This window comes from Plodia interpunctella, chromosome 9 (assembly GCF_027563975.2).
Source record: "Plodia interpunctella isolate USDA-ARS_2022_Savannah chromosome 9, ilPloInte3.2, whole genome shotgun sequence".
NCBI lineage: Eukaryota > Metazoa > Arthropoda > Insecta > Lepidoptera > Pyralidae > Plodia > Plodia interpunctella.
Genome location: NC_071302.1, coordinates 7,881,325 through 7,896,237, shown reverse-complemented (window position 1 = coordinate 7,896,237; position 14,913 = coordinate 7,881,325). Strand labels below are relative to the sequence as shown.

The 14,913-nt window shown below is 35.1% G+C and overlaps 1 protein-coding gene across 1 annotated transcript; it reads right to left on the bottom strand.

The window, feature by feature from the left end:
• Positions 1 to 280: 280 nt before the first annotated feature.
• Positions 281 to 13,931, bottom strand: LOC128672683 (transmembrane protease serine 9-like). Its single transcript, XM_053749979.2, has 14 exons — positions 13,700 to 13,931; positions 12,533 to 12,647; positions 11,630 to 11,792; positions 9,376 to 9,581; positions 9,024 to 9,229; positions 8,322 to 8,382; positions 6,377 to 6,496; positions 3,744 to 3,775; positions 3,377 to 3,467; positions 3,102 to 3,264; positions 2,620 to 2,825; positions 1,799 to 2,007; positions 1,328 to 1,385; positions 281 to 501 (listed from the first exon to the last, which is right to left on the bottom strand). Exons 1-14 carry the CDS (start codon positions 13,748 to 13,750, stop codon positions 380 to 382), a joined length of 1,803 nt encoding a protein of 600 aa, XP_053605954.1. The 5' UTR covers positions 13,751 to 13,931; the 3' UTR covers positions 281 to 379.
• Between the last annotated feature and the right edge of the window lie 982 nt (positions 13,932 to 14,913).

Below are 14,913 nucleotides of genomic sequence, written 5' to 3'. Positions count from 1 at the left end.
GTTAATATCCTCGAATCTTCACATTCTAACTCACGTGTATTTTTGAGTTTATTATTTGCACTTATTAACAGGATTTGTTTGTAAAAAAAAACACATATTAAAATAAAACTGACTAAATAAAAGACTATTACCTACTTAAACTTAATTCAATTAATACCTTACCATGTTAGTAAAATTAAGTACGTTATGGCGGCATTCAAAGATGCTCAATATGAATCTGTAGAAGACAAACAAATATGATTTTTATTATTATTTTATTCTGAAATTTTCATTTTATGAAAAAAAATCGAATCCCTCGGATTGAACTGCTAAGATTAATATCACTGGCAAGACACTTCAAAGCCATATAAACGGTGTCAATATTTGACACCGTTTAGTGTCAATATTTGCAATAACATCCATCGAATGTGTTTTCTCTGATCCAGTCTAGGTACATGGTGACCCTAGTGTAGACTCCAGGGTAACCCTTTCTGGCACAGCCATAGCCCCAGGACACGACACCTGCACAAACAAGTTTTTTTGATAGACAAATTAAAAAAAAACCCCGACTTTCAATATTTATTTCGCTACAACTTTTGAACGGCTGAATTGATTTTCATGAAACATGGCTGAGAACACTCGGGATAAAATTACCTATGACACAAAAAAACTAAATAAAAATCGGTTCATCCATTTGGGAGCTACGACGCCACAGACAGATACACAGACAGACACGTTAAACTTATAACACCCCTCTTTTTGCGTCGAGGATTAAAAATAATTATAATTATTTCGAAAATAATAATGAGATGAAAAATTATCTGGGATGGAGCGGGAATTCTACCCACGCCCCTGTCTATCCGCGATAGTGCTCTTAACTACTCAGCTATCGAGACTGCCATCTCAATATTAATTTCAAAATTAGTTAAAAAGCATGTGTGTGCATATATATCAGAACCATTAAAATTTAGCATGTATCGTTGAATTATTTCCACTGAAGTTTTTCCCTTCAAATATTGATCAAATCTTTATACGTATAAAGATTTGATCAATATCTATTAGGCACTAATCTCGCCCTCTCATCTTGGCATGTTCTCGGTTGCATTCGGGATGATGCTATAAAACCTGAGGTCAGCGTAATAAATAAACCTCGAAATCTTAAAGTTTCGGCTGTATTTTACAACCAACTGCGTGCCTAAATTCAACCCCAAATGGGAATGCTTTTGTTGCCTATCAGCTGCTAAGGCTATCTGTTACTTAGTGGCCTCACTTTACATAGTACATGGAAGGTTATGGAGTGGTCCTAATTCATAGCGAAACAACACATTATCGTTTAGTACCTACTTACCTATCAAGTCGTAAGAATGATTTTCATTTTCAGTCACCAACGGGCCGCCACTGTCTCCCTGAAATGGTAAAATAATAATTAAATAATATATAGATGACGTAATAAAAATAGATAATTTCGACGACCTCCGTGGCGCAGTGGAAAAGGGTTCCATTCCCGGTCGGGTCATGATGGAAAATGATCTTTGTCTGATAGGCCCGGGTCTTGGATGTTTATCTATATATGAATTTGTTATAAAATATAAGAAGTATTAAAGGATTAAGTATCTGAATTAGTATCCCATAACACAAGCCTCGAACTTACTTTGGGGCTAACTCAATCTGTCTATACTTACTTTTACTACAATAAGGACAGAAACATTAAATAAATAAATATAAATATATACGGACAAATCACACAGATTGAGCTAGCCCCAAAGTAAGTTGACCACTAACTAGATGATCGTCAATACAAAATGCGAAAAATGCTTACAGTACAAGCGTCTTTGTGCGCGGTGGCAGGGAAACCAGCACACATCATGACGTCCTGAATCTTGGACTCGTTGTAGTTGGTGTTGTGTTTGCAGTCGTTGTTGCTTAACACTGGAAGTTCCGCCTCCATTAAGGTGCACGACCACTTGCCCGTCTCCGCGGTGGCGCCCCAACCAGCCACCACGGCTGTGGTACCAACGTAGTCCTTGACTGTAATATACAAATTAAAAATTATTTAAATCTACGATCGAAGCCATAAAAATTTCGATATTCCCACCTGACCCTCTTTTAATGCAAATAAGTTGTATTGCCAAAACAAAAAATTCCGAGCCTTAAATTTTTATTGATCAATAAAGCAAGGTAATCCTGCTGCGAATGCAGTTTTTAATTAGTGCGTTCCCTGGACATAATTTATAATAATTGTTTTCCTCAAATTAATTTAAGCAATAAAACAAATAGACTAGAATCCTGTTAAAGAATTTGATGCCTAAGATGATGCCTATCCTATCCACGTAAGATATACCAAATATTAAAATAAGATTGTAGTGCTAAATGTTTCTGTTGCAAGAATTTAAAATCAATGAAAACATGTATTATTAATTATTAGTCACGATTCAAATTTTTAGACTACCTTAATTGTAAAGGAAATGTTGCAGCTACTTCAAAATCCATGGTTAAAGCAAGTTTTTGATAGAAATTAGAAAAATAACAAGTAAATTCCGTCAACAGCTGCATATCACCTGTCCAAAATTATTGCAAATTTGCCCCTATCACCATTGTATAAAATGCATGTTGACTTAACTTGGGTTTGATTGTACTTACAAGAGCTCTTCGGCAAGCACACTGGCCTCACAGCATGGGAATAAGTGACTGGTTCGTTGAGCCTCAGTAAAGAGATGTCGTTCATCAAGGTCTTCAGAGAGAACTCATGGGCGATGACCTTCACCACGTAGCGCGTCTCTGGTCTAGTTGAAGTGTCGCAGCGGCTGTGCTCACCCAGAGTCACGCGGAACATGAACCACATGAATCTGGAAGTGGAAAAACATTAAGAAATAAATTATTGTTCTATGCCAAATATGAACTGTTCTAATATTCAAAACGGATGCCAAAGTCGATCAAACGAAAACGTAAACTTTCGCAAAGATTGTTCGTAAGAATATGCGTAATGCCAGAGTTGACTGATGCGTACAAACCTAATCTTTGAATGATACAAGGACGATTGAAGATAATCCCGAACACACAACATGTTCAAAACCAAATATTCACTTCCATCCTTCAATTAATAGAAGTAGTTTGCAACATACCCAATTACGCAGTGTGCAGCAGACACCACGTATTTGTCGTTAATGAGAGAAGCGCCGCACCCGAACGACTTATGGTAGATCAGCCGCGCCAGCCAGGGGAAAGCATTCACTTCGGAGTCCAGCCCACCGACTATCCTGAGCTCTTCGTTCCTTTCGCCGCATCCTGCCGACAGTGAAGTTTATAAAAATCATAAAATACTTAGGTAAATAGCAAGACCAGAAAGACAATCATATAAAAAATCCGTTTCAATCATCATACTTCAAAAGATTCTCACCGCAATTTTGACAATTAGGCCGCTGTCTTTCAGCGAAATAGTCAATGTGCGGTGGACTTCTTATTGACCCCTGTGATATCTGCAATCTATCCTAAAACAGATGACAATTTAAATTTTGCGGATTATTTTATTGCCGACGCATTCATTACACTTACCTTGCTGTGACCATTTCTTAAATTCATCTAGAACTTAAAGAATTATTAACGTTTAATTCAGAATAAATTATTTTAAATAATAATTATTACTATTTAATAAATTAAATTGATTAATATTTAATAGATTAAAATTTACTAAGGAATAAACAAAACTACACAATATTTCAAGAAATACACAGATACTCGTAGCAAGCAAAAATAACATTACTTACATTATTAGCTAATCCAATAGGCACATATAAAACTAGGCACACATAATAAAACCACATTATTTAATATTTTTCGTAACTTAAATGAACTTACTGCTCGAAGAAAGTTCATGTGTATGAGGTTCAATGTTTTCGAAACACTAACTCATGTCTTAAATCCAATGGTACTTTATGGTCAGTGAACTACTAAAATGTTGCATGAATATATAAAGTTTAAAATAAGTACAGTATATAAGAACAAATTCAGGTATGACACAAGTTCGCAATATTTCGTTTTCAACTAAAGTAAGTATCTTTTCATAAATACAACATTCGGAATTTCCAAAGATATACCAGAACCTGTTGCCTCAAAAATGCTACAGATATTGAGTTACTTCAGTACATACTTAAATATAAAACTTGCTTCTACTTAAATACCTATGAAGCTTCGCCCGCGTTCATTTCGTGCGTCTGCTTACTTATTATTATGGATATCTCAAGTTATAAGCAACATATCGTGATGAAACCTATATCAGATTTTAAGGTAGACCTTTCGTTATGCAACTGTTAAAGCCGCATCGAATTTCATCTAGTAGTTTTAGCGCAATGCGCGAACAAACAGACAGACAGAAATTAAAAAAATAATTGTTTTGGCTTCTATCAGATAAATACATACATAGCCAGACATAGCCCACTTAGTTTTATTACATGCATAATTAGTAAATATTTAAATCTAGTTCTATACAAACTAAAAGGAAAATATAAATGTAACCTATACACGACAATGATAATAGATTTTTTTTTAAACCCTTTTACTTTAGCTAACATACAAAAAGCAACATTTTAGAGGCCCAATGGAGGCTGTATGCCCGTAATATTTGGCAATGACCTGCAGATCAATGAACTCCACATGTATGCATAGCGACTAATCATCGATTGATTTTGTATCCTATTCTTCTTTACTCAAAGTAAAAATTATCTGAACCATCCTTTTCAAATTCGTTTGTTTTGATTAGTACTTAAGTTTCGAAAATTATATTGTCATCCAAATTATACCCCCAATTTACACGAAAGATGAAAAGTTTTCTGTTTAATTATTTTATCTTCGTGCGAAATTTGGTTTGAAGCATATAGCGACAAAACGTATCACTCACATAGTCATTATTACTATGTCTTGTGTGATTAATTTCGATCGTCAATAATTTAAAGAAGCTAAGTAGTAATGTAATTCCTCTTATTTTTCTCAGAAATATCATTGAATGAGTTAAATAAAATTCTGTCCTTAAATAATAATTATGCAAGGACTCTAATTATATATTGTTGATACGAAAACGCGCATGTTTTGTGAAAACCACCAAAAAGTGTTTGTAGCTCTTCTCTTTTCATCTCTATTTTCATGGCCACGTTTTACAAAATAAAAATATTTCCGAAATTGAAATTATGATTTTTATACACTCATTTCACGATTAGGTATATTATGAAATACAATATCTTCATAGTCATATTCCTCATGGCTGAGGGTCGTGGTCATTACGTGGAATGAAACACACACAACAACTTTTTTGGCATTATTAATGGAATGGTTTGCCATTGTCTTCTCCATTTTACACACAAGTTAATATTAATCAACCAGTGTGCAGGTTTCCTCGCGATGTTTTCCTTCACCGGAAGCAAGTGGTGGTTGATGAAAAGTACTATACATGAGTCAAATCGGTATACAAACTCTGTGGCACGAGTAGGATTCGAACCTGTGACCTTTCGATCCACTGGCTTAACCATTCTTCTTAACCATTACAACACCACCGCTACAACATATTATCTTGTATTATCTTAACACTACTGTCAACTGCATTATTTTTTTCTTTGTGTTGTACTATGGTTTACTGGGAAAAAGAAAATTAAAACAAAAACTACATAGAGATACTTAGATTTATTGGTATAACAAAAGTTATTTACTGTTGTTTAACAAAAGTTAGTTACTTAGTAGCTAAACTGATTTTCTATGATACGATGATCGATATCAAAAACCGGGACAAAATGAACATTTTCATGTATTTCGTTACCTTTATGACTTTAGGAAGACCAAATAAATGATACAATATTTTATACACAATTTCGCTATAAAATAATTAATAAATAATTTAAATAGGCATTTTTACAGTGTAAGTATATTAATTTAATTCATCAAAATATGGCAAAACAATACTTTGCTAATATAAAGTAATTCAAAATAACCCCTGTAGATCTCCTTACACGATACTCCTTACAATTATAAATGCGTAATACTATAATGAGAATGTAATATTAAGATCACATCATATTACTCTTGTTGCAAACGAGGTGATTTTATCATTTTAATTTGAATAAAATCTACGGAAAATATTAGTTATTTAACTAACACATTGCTAATGTGAACCTTATGAACAAATGAAGTTTTTTCAAAGACACAAGAATGGAATCACCATGCCAGAGAGGCGAACGAAGCTTAGCAGCTTCTGTGTCTGCTATATTTGTATACAATATACATACATATATATAAAGTTGTAATCAACTAGCAAAACCTAATAGTGGCTGGCATCAACGTCAACAAATCGTTTAAATAAACAACTCGTTAAACAACTCGTTTAAAAACTATAACGATCGTCAATGGTAGTTCTATTCGTTGCAGTAACAAGCATCCTTGGTGTTCTCCTTGATCCAGTCCAAGTAGTTGGTGACCCTGGTGTAGACCCCTGGGTACCCGGGCCGGGCGCAGCCGTTGCCCCATGACACCACTCCTGCAAGGAAACTCAGTAAAAGTTTGCCGTAAACTTGCTTCGAAACAGGAGAGCTCTGGAGAACTGTAATAAAAGCCCTGCCTACATAAGTCTCCCTAAGTATTATACAATCACATATGTGAGATTATATAGAGAATATTAAAAACATTTTTACTTAGGGTGTGTTGCACTTTGACGTTGATTTTAACCACCTACGGACCGCCCCGCCGCTGACGTTTAGACAAAATGGCGTATTTCGCGTTTTTCCGCACAAATTAAAGTGAACTTCAAAATTTACTGTTACTATTAGGGTTCATTGTTGTGTGTATGTGAGCATTTTTAGTCCACTATAATTCTCAAACGCCTTATCAGATAACGTTATGTGAGATATCATTAGATTCCTTACTATATGAAATCAATATGGTGGATTAATGTAAGTTGAAAAATAAAATTCGGACACATGTAAATGGATGAGAAGTATCAAAATTAAGGGTTTTGAAAGGTGATCACAAAAATATCTATGCAACTTCATTCCTTTTTTGAAAAAATGTAACTAAATGTCGTTAAATGAAAGGATAGACTAGTAGATAGTATTCTGTGTGAATTTACAAAGTTTGCCGTTTATATCATAAGTTATATCTATGTAATGTAAATAATTGATTGCTTTTCTACTGTATTAAATATACCTGTAAGAATGAATAGAATAGGTAAGCTATGGAGATGGAGAATTTATAGAGGACGCAGTCGTGTTTTTTAATTTTTGAAGATTCGGCTCATTATGACTATTTTAATGCGATTTTGTACGGTGTGTGGGTAATGGTAATGATATGAAATGCGATTTGAAATTTTCGGCTTTCAATTTATTGGTCAAGCAAATGAAAACAAACCTTTTGTAAGTATCATTAACACAATATGTACCAATAATAATTCCTTAAATTAGATTCAGTAAGTGTTGTTAAAGCTATAAATTCTATGAGTCACTTTACATAATACACATATTTAAAGCAACCCAATTGAGAGAAATCGTATCGTTGTATAAACGATTCAAATTACCTGATGAATTATGTATTAATGTTATGTATTATGTAACGAGAAAGTACCCACGTGTCAAATTGTCACACGTGTGCGACAATGAAGCGATTGTAATGGTATTCATACCTTTGTTTTTAACCGATACAATAAAGATATGTGTGTTTGGTTGGACGCTAGTCTCTGCAACTACTAGTCCGATTCATGAGGAAGACTATCCAGAATAAATAATCCTAAATTTCCATGAGAGCGAAGAAGTTGTCTGATACCTAAAACCCAAATTCCCATAAATTTTACTCTACCTCGGAGAGGTGGGGCCTGGTGACTTGTAACACCGTTATTAAACCTTAGTACAAGCACCAGTTACTACAAAAAAATAATGTAAACCAATATAAACATAGATAGGCATAAAATTGCCTTTTCTCACATTTTTATTGTGAGAAATAAAGAAATGTTGTTATACTATTTTTTTAAAGTTCGTCTATTCATAATAAATATATTCCTTTTATCTGTGGTAATAAACTATTTTTATATAAGTTTACTTAAGTAGAAACTCTTTTATTAAACTATTTTTTTATTCAATATTGGTACATGGAATTAGTAGCATGTACTTACTACATCCATGATCTGATATTATTAAGGTATTAGTCAGTCGTGTCAAGATAGTCTAATTTTTTTTTCTGTTAAATCTGGGTTGATTTAGTAAAAACCTGAACTAAGAATTTTGTATGAAATTGGTTCAAAATAGATATTAAATTTATATATAGCTTAATATAATTATACGATTTCTGTTTGTGATATTTCATTTTATAATTACCTATTAGTTCGTAGCGGGTGTCGAACTTTCTCTCCGCGATAAGTGGGCCGCCGCTGTCGCCCTGAAAAATGAAACGGTGTTTAAAGCATTTTATTCTTTACTTTTTTTGAGTTATACCAAAAGAAAGTTAACTTAATTGACTGGAGCAAAAACTCTAAGCTATTTTTTATAATAACGTCTCTCGTATTCTGTTTTCAAAATACTCTATATTCTAGTTTTTCAGGCAAATGCGGGTTATATTACTATAATTATGAACTGCATTATATCTTCCTCTATATTCTTCAGAGGTTCTGCTTAAAGCAATATTAGATGTATTGTTTAGTAACAATGAGCCACTAGATGGCGGCACTCGTAAAAGTCTTGTCAGAGGCCTTTAGGCGGCTTAGAAAGAGAGACGTCAATAATGGCCCGCAAAATAAATACAATACTAAAAATGAGCTTTATTAATTTACAACTTCATATTATGTAATATTCATGTAATAAATACAATACACTTTTATCATAGGTATATATTTAATTATTAATTAGTATTCTTTTATTTACCGAATTGTTTCATATGGCGTTAAATATTAAGTGGGCTATCATCGACGCCTGCATCTTAGTAGTATGTTTGCCGGCAGCTAATTTTGTGTGAAATATCCATACACCCACATCCACGCATCCTTGCAGCAAATAAGATTTAGAAAGCCAAAAATGTCTGACCTGACAAGAATCCTTTTTCCCCGTATCAGGGTATCCAGCGCACAGCATGTTGTCGGTGATCATGTTGTTGGTGTACTTGGTGCTGCGGCACTGCTGGTTGCTCATCACGGGCACCTCCACCTCCTGCAGCGTGCACGACGGCTTGCCTTCCTCCGTAAGAGTGCCCCACCCGGCGGCTAGGGCCTTCACGCCTACGTATAGCTCTTCTGAAATTGTACATACTTCAATGTGTTGCTGAGTCACTGGACAAAATGCAACAGGAACAAATTGCTCACTCATAACACAATTTTGCATATTCTGATTCGATTTACGCATGTTGAATAAGCTCGATAGCAAACACAAGTGAACTTACGGTTATTGCTGGGCAAACAGATTGGCTTGATGGCGTCAGAGATGGGCACCCTCTCATTAAGTCTCAGCAAAGCAATGTCATTGTCAAAGTTGCTCAGGGTGAACTTGTTGGCGATGGCGCGGAGAGCGAATCTAGTCTCTGGCCGCGTGGTGGAGTTGCAGCGGTTGTGCTCCCCGAAAGTCACCTTGATCATGAACCACATGAAGCTGAGGGTGGACAGAATCGAACAAACATTAAGTCACATATTTAATAACCTTATTAGTTCCAGGAACTAGTATAAAAACCAGCAATTCGATTCAAATACGCGAATTCAAAATACGCATATCTGAAAATTTGCTTTGTTTTGGATGTTTATAAGGATAGCTTTTGAATATACTAAACATTATGATTTAGAATTGATTGGTTTTAATAATATGGATTTTGGTTACACATTGATAGAGTAAATCGATAGCAAAAAGATGCCATAAAGTTAATTCAAAGTTGAATCAGTTTATAGCATGTAGTTTTATGAGGCAATAAAGTTGTTTAAGAGCTGTGAGATCTCAATACAATAGATATAAATAAAGTCAAGTTCGTGGCGGCATTAGGCGAAAGTGACATGTTTTTGTGACCGCAGTGAATCTTCTGTTAATGGCGCATTGACGCTTTCACTGTATAGGTACGTTGCATTAATTGAATTGACTAGAATTAGCATTGTTCTCGTAAAATTGCATAATATTTGTCTTTCACTGTCTGTCTACCTACTGTACCAAAACTTACTAGTAGTCAAATTCAAATTGATTTTTTCCGACACTAGACTGCCTAGTGAAACTGAAATGTTTAGATAGTTAATCGGCCTATATTTGTTTTTGCAGTAAGTAATTACATACTTAATTATCTATTAAATGTAGTGTATTTCTTTTTTATGAAAACTTGATCATTATTTACATTATTACCTAAATATATCAGTTATGATTTAGGTTATTAGTAAATATTTTAAAATGAACATTCTACTTTGATAAATTATAATTAGGTAGGTTCGTTTTGTACCCCTATTAAATTTGAACATTGCCTCAATAAAAAAGTTTAGTACCTTCCAAAAATATTTTTCCCCGTAGTTGACGTAAACAGAATTCGGGCGCAAGGCAGGCAGGCGCAGGCGCCAATCGCCATAAACGACATTTGGAGAGGATAATGAACTCAAAATTTGGAGCCTGGGCCGGTTCCAAGGTGAACGTACTTATTGCTACTGATTGGAATTCACAAATTCTCACAGCCACTTTATTTTCGTCTTGTTTGCCGATCCAAGGGTTATCGGACCCGTGCCACAGATTTATGGTGACATCTATTTTTTTGATTCACACGACATTAATTTTGGTTTTAAATATGTCATTCTTATTTTGTCGTTCAATATCGACATCAACATGAGTTATAAAAGTTGCATAGCCACCTTTTCGCATCTCTCTCTCGGCTTAAACTAATAAATTGCTGGAGCATAAAAATGGTGCATTTCCTTAACACATGGATTACTTTGGCGTGTGGTCCCTAAGGATTTCTTAAGGATTTGTTAAGATAGTTCTCCTTTAAAAGAAGAATGAATGTGTTTTTAAAATACCTCTTTTAAGTTCAACATTAGTTACGGATCAAATAAAAATCACATATGCAGTCATTAATTTTAAATGGCTTATTATCACTGGATAAAAAAAAACTAAACTATGTTTTAACTTTATAACATGATGTTGATTACCAATTTGTCATTAACCTGGTTTTCGTGTTAGAAGTCAATGCCTTGCATTGTTATTGTTTATTTGAAATAAAAGAGTTTCATCATTTTGCTTCGATTAACCTTAATGTTGATCCATTTGGAGAAATCAATTTGGAAATTTAGTAATTTTATTGGTCTTAATGACACAATCAGAACAAGCCTGGCCCTCGCAATAGGAGTGAACCCGAAGAAGTGCGGAAAGATATGTTGTGCTATAAATTACGTGGAAATTTATCTAAGTACTCTTTTTTATTTAATGAATATAATTTATATTACCCTTTAAACGTATCAGTCGTTTATGAACATGCCGCCGCAGCAGAACTTGAAGTGGTCGGCCGCGCCATCCACGGGAACTCATTGATCCCCAATTCAAACGCGTTGGTATTGCGAAACTCATTTTTCATTGTTTATTCGTTAAGTGGAAATAGTGAAATGTCGCATGAGGATTCTCTTGTAAGGGAATTTATCTAAGTAATATTTTCTTAATTTAACAAAGATAATTTCTATTACCCTTTAACGCAATGAGCGGCAGTAAGCACGTATCGGTCGTTGATGAGCATGCCGCCGCAGTAGAACCTCTTGAAGTAGGTCAGCCGCGCCATCCACGGGAACTCGTTGTTCCCTGCTTCAAACCCGCCCACGATGCGGGACGCTTCGTTCCTCTCACCACATTCTGAAAAGTAATATCGCCTATTTATCTTTCGGAATTAAGTCTTCTAGAACCCCTGATATATATTAGCTTTTCTGAACTGTTTAAATTTTCTTTACAAGCACCATGCAAGCAATGTAAATTTCATGATAGCCGAGTATATAATAATTCGACAGTAGGTACATTTCGATATTACTTACAGATTTAGATTACCAGACATTAATTTTGAAATAGGTATCTAGAGGAACTGTCTAACATAGCAATATATCTTGTACTCGTATTGCTATGTTAGACTGTAATTTATTTTCATTGATTAGCCCGTTTGAGCAAAGTGTCTAAAAAAATCATTCTGAAATAAGTAGTAATTTATAAGTGCTATGTGTGTATATCTAAGTGGTTAGAGCCTTGCCCCATTGCTCAGTCGTGCTCCGTTGCGACGACGCAGTACGTGGCGGCTCGGTTGTAATCCGATGTTTGTGATACTGACATGCGTTTACATACGTCGAATCTCCATTCGTTTTCCGCATTGACAGATCACAACGGAGGAATGGGACATGGCTTATAAGTGGTACAAGTCCACTTCAGCTCAATTTATGTATTCTGCATTCGGCTGCAGAATGATACAGAATCAGCAGGATGTATTTCTGTTTTGATGAATTTTGGCATTATAACGATTTAGTTACCTGAATATGGCAGAGATTTTGTACTTATTTGAAATCGAACGATTTTTTTTTAATCTTCATAAAATGCAAAGAAATACAAACTGCATGTGCACGTGGTCTTGGGCTGGTTAAGCTCCATGAGCGGTGGCCGGTTTCCCCATACACCGCCGAAGAAGTTCTTGGTGAATACTCCGCGAGCATCGCGAACCTCATCCCCCTGGAAATGTTAACGTTAATGATTGGTTGGTTTGGGAATAGCTAATGGAAAACGATGCGATTACTGATAGGACGATAGAAAACAAGTTTTAGGTGAAAACGAAGCGAGTGTCGTTTACTTCATCATTATCGTCCTGGGAATGTAACTATTTCAATGATAAAATAAATTCTGATGGCTTCAAAAATGATGCGGTTTATGAACGGACTAATAGTAAAGATCTTGGCGAAACCGACATGTTTCTCTGGAAATAGGTAATGAGACATACTTACTTTGTTTCATTCTATCACTCATAGGTCTATGTGACTAGATCTTATTAAACGTAAAAACAACCGCCTACATCATGCCTGCGAATTATTGTGCGATGTTTGCTTTTCTATAGTTGATATATTTGAGAATTTGTAGCGATAGGGATTCAAAATAATCGCAGGCGAAAGCGGTAGACAGCCCCCGAGCAATGTAGTAAATAAAAAACCAACAATGTCCAAGTTTGAAAACTCTAGACTTCTTTTCCGTAATCGTTCCAACACATTTGAGGATTGTGAATCAAAATATTCTTGTCCAACAGTTGTAGCCAGTAATTCAGAAGCTTGATTCAGAACTACCCCGACCCGCATATCCAGCCGTTGGGATATCTGATAGATCCTGTGACTTCATCTTCGTGGTCTTTTGACCTATATTTTTCCTTCTGTCTTGTATTAATACAAAGCAAATTGATGGATGGAAAGGTAAGTAACTTAACTATTTTGGTACGCTACGTGCCTGTACATATCCTTGTTCTTGGTTAAAATTTGCTAGACTTAGTTAACTCATGTAGTTTGATATATTTACATAATTTACACTGACATTGGAAAGAGCAAAATCCGAATAGATTGTTAAAATATTTCTAACGGAAGCAACAAACTTATCGTAAGTAGTTCAAGTGCCAAGTATTTGGAGTACCTACGCACTTCACTGGTAATGATTTGTACAAAGTCTTGTTATCATAAGAGAAATCTTTTAGAAGAAATAAAAAAATACAAGTATATAATGGAAAGTATGAAGATGACACAAACCTGAGAGAAAGTTGCGACCACAAGCACTAAAATTAAAGGACACTTCCACATGTTGGCAGCAAAAATAAAGAATAAAAATTACGCGGGAAAAATGTTCGAAACTTGGGAATTCGTATTTGGAATTTCGCTCACGACAGCCGCATGGTACACGGTGATCTTGTCGCGGTCACCACGGACACACACTGAGATGCGCTGGCGCAGGTTGGCCCGACCAACGGACGTGATTCGGGTGTCAATACCTAAACCCCACTAGTTTGCCATTATTCTTTATCACCAAGAGGTGCGCTAATGGCCTTATATTTTGGTGATAGGTGGACAAAGACCAAGCTATATACTTATTGATATCATCGATCATTATCAAGAATAAGATCATATTGTTCCCAATAGGAATCTAAAATGCAATTGGAAAATGTTCGTACTGGCAAAATTTGGCCGACTGACAAAGTCAAAGGTCCCATTTCATTCGCCCATTCGGATCCAAGACGAGATTTATTTTTAAATTTAGGTAATTTTCTTTTGGATTTTAGAGATTGGATATCTATTGCTATATTGGAAGCCTATTTGAAAGGTAAATAATATACACAAAAATATCAAGGTAGTATCTTTTCATATACTGTTATGTTATGATGTTATTATTTATTGCAGTTCACATATTTTCGATATTACATACATATTTACATTATAACCTTGATTTCAAGATCAAGAACAATACAACCACAGCCGCTTTTTTAAATTTTTTATGTTTTTTGGCGAACTTCGGACTGCCATTAATTCAATCAGTTACATGCTCTGATATGAGCGAGATTTTTATCCCATCGGCTGAACGCCTTACTAGCCTAACTACACTATGGTTCTGAGATCCTGTGAGTTACAGATTTATATTACAGCAATAAATAGTATAGTCGAGTGTAGTAACCGATGTCCTTTTAGTGCGACCGGTCGTGTGGCGAAAGTGACACTTTCCAATTGTCACAATGGCCTATGTGTTTTTGAACATTCACTGATTTTCCGTTGCTACTATGTTACAGTCGATGTGAAAATGTATCTTGCGCAAAGAATAAAAAATCTCTTGTGGCAGAGCAACTTGTAAGGGCTCGTGATTTAGTAAATGCTACTTTCTGAGATCTGAGAGAGAATCTAGGAAAGCGGACTTCTTCGACCAGCATTGGTTGAGGAAATAACTTGGAATACGCTCAGATGAGAGAGAGGTTTTT

Bases quoted from the DNA above. Each gene is read 5' to 3' on its own strand.
- LOC128672683 (XM_053749979.2), bottom strand. From the start codon at position 13,750: ATGTGGAAGTGTCCTTTAATTTTAGTGCTTGTGGTCGCAACTTTCTCT. The intron at 11,793-12,532 runs GTTTGTATTTCT...ATTACTTTTCAG, and splicing joins CAAGACCACGTGCACATGCA to AATGTGGTGAGAGGAACGAA. The intron at 2,008-2,619 runs GTAAGTACAATC...TGTATATTACAG, and splicing joins GTGCTTGCCGAAGAGCTCTT to TCAAGGACTACGTTGGTACC.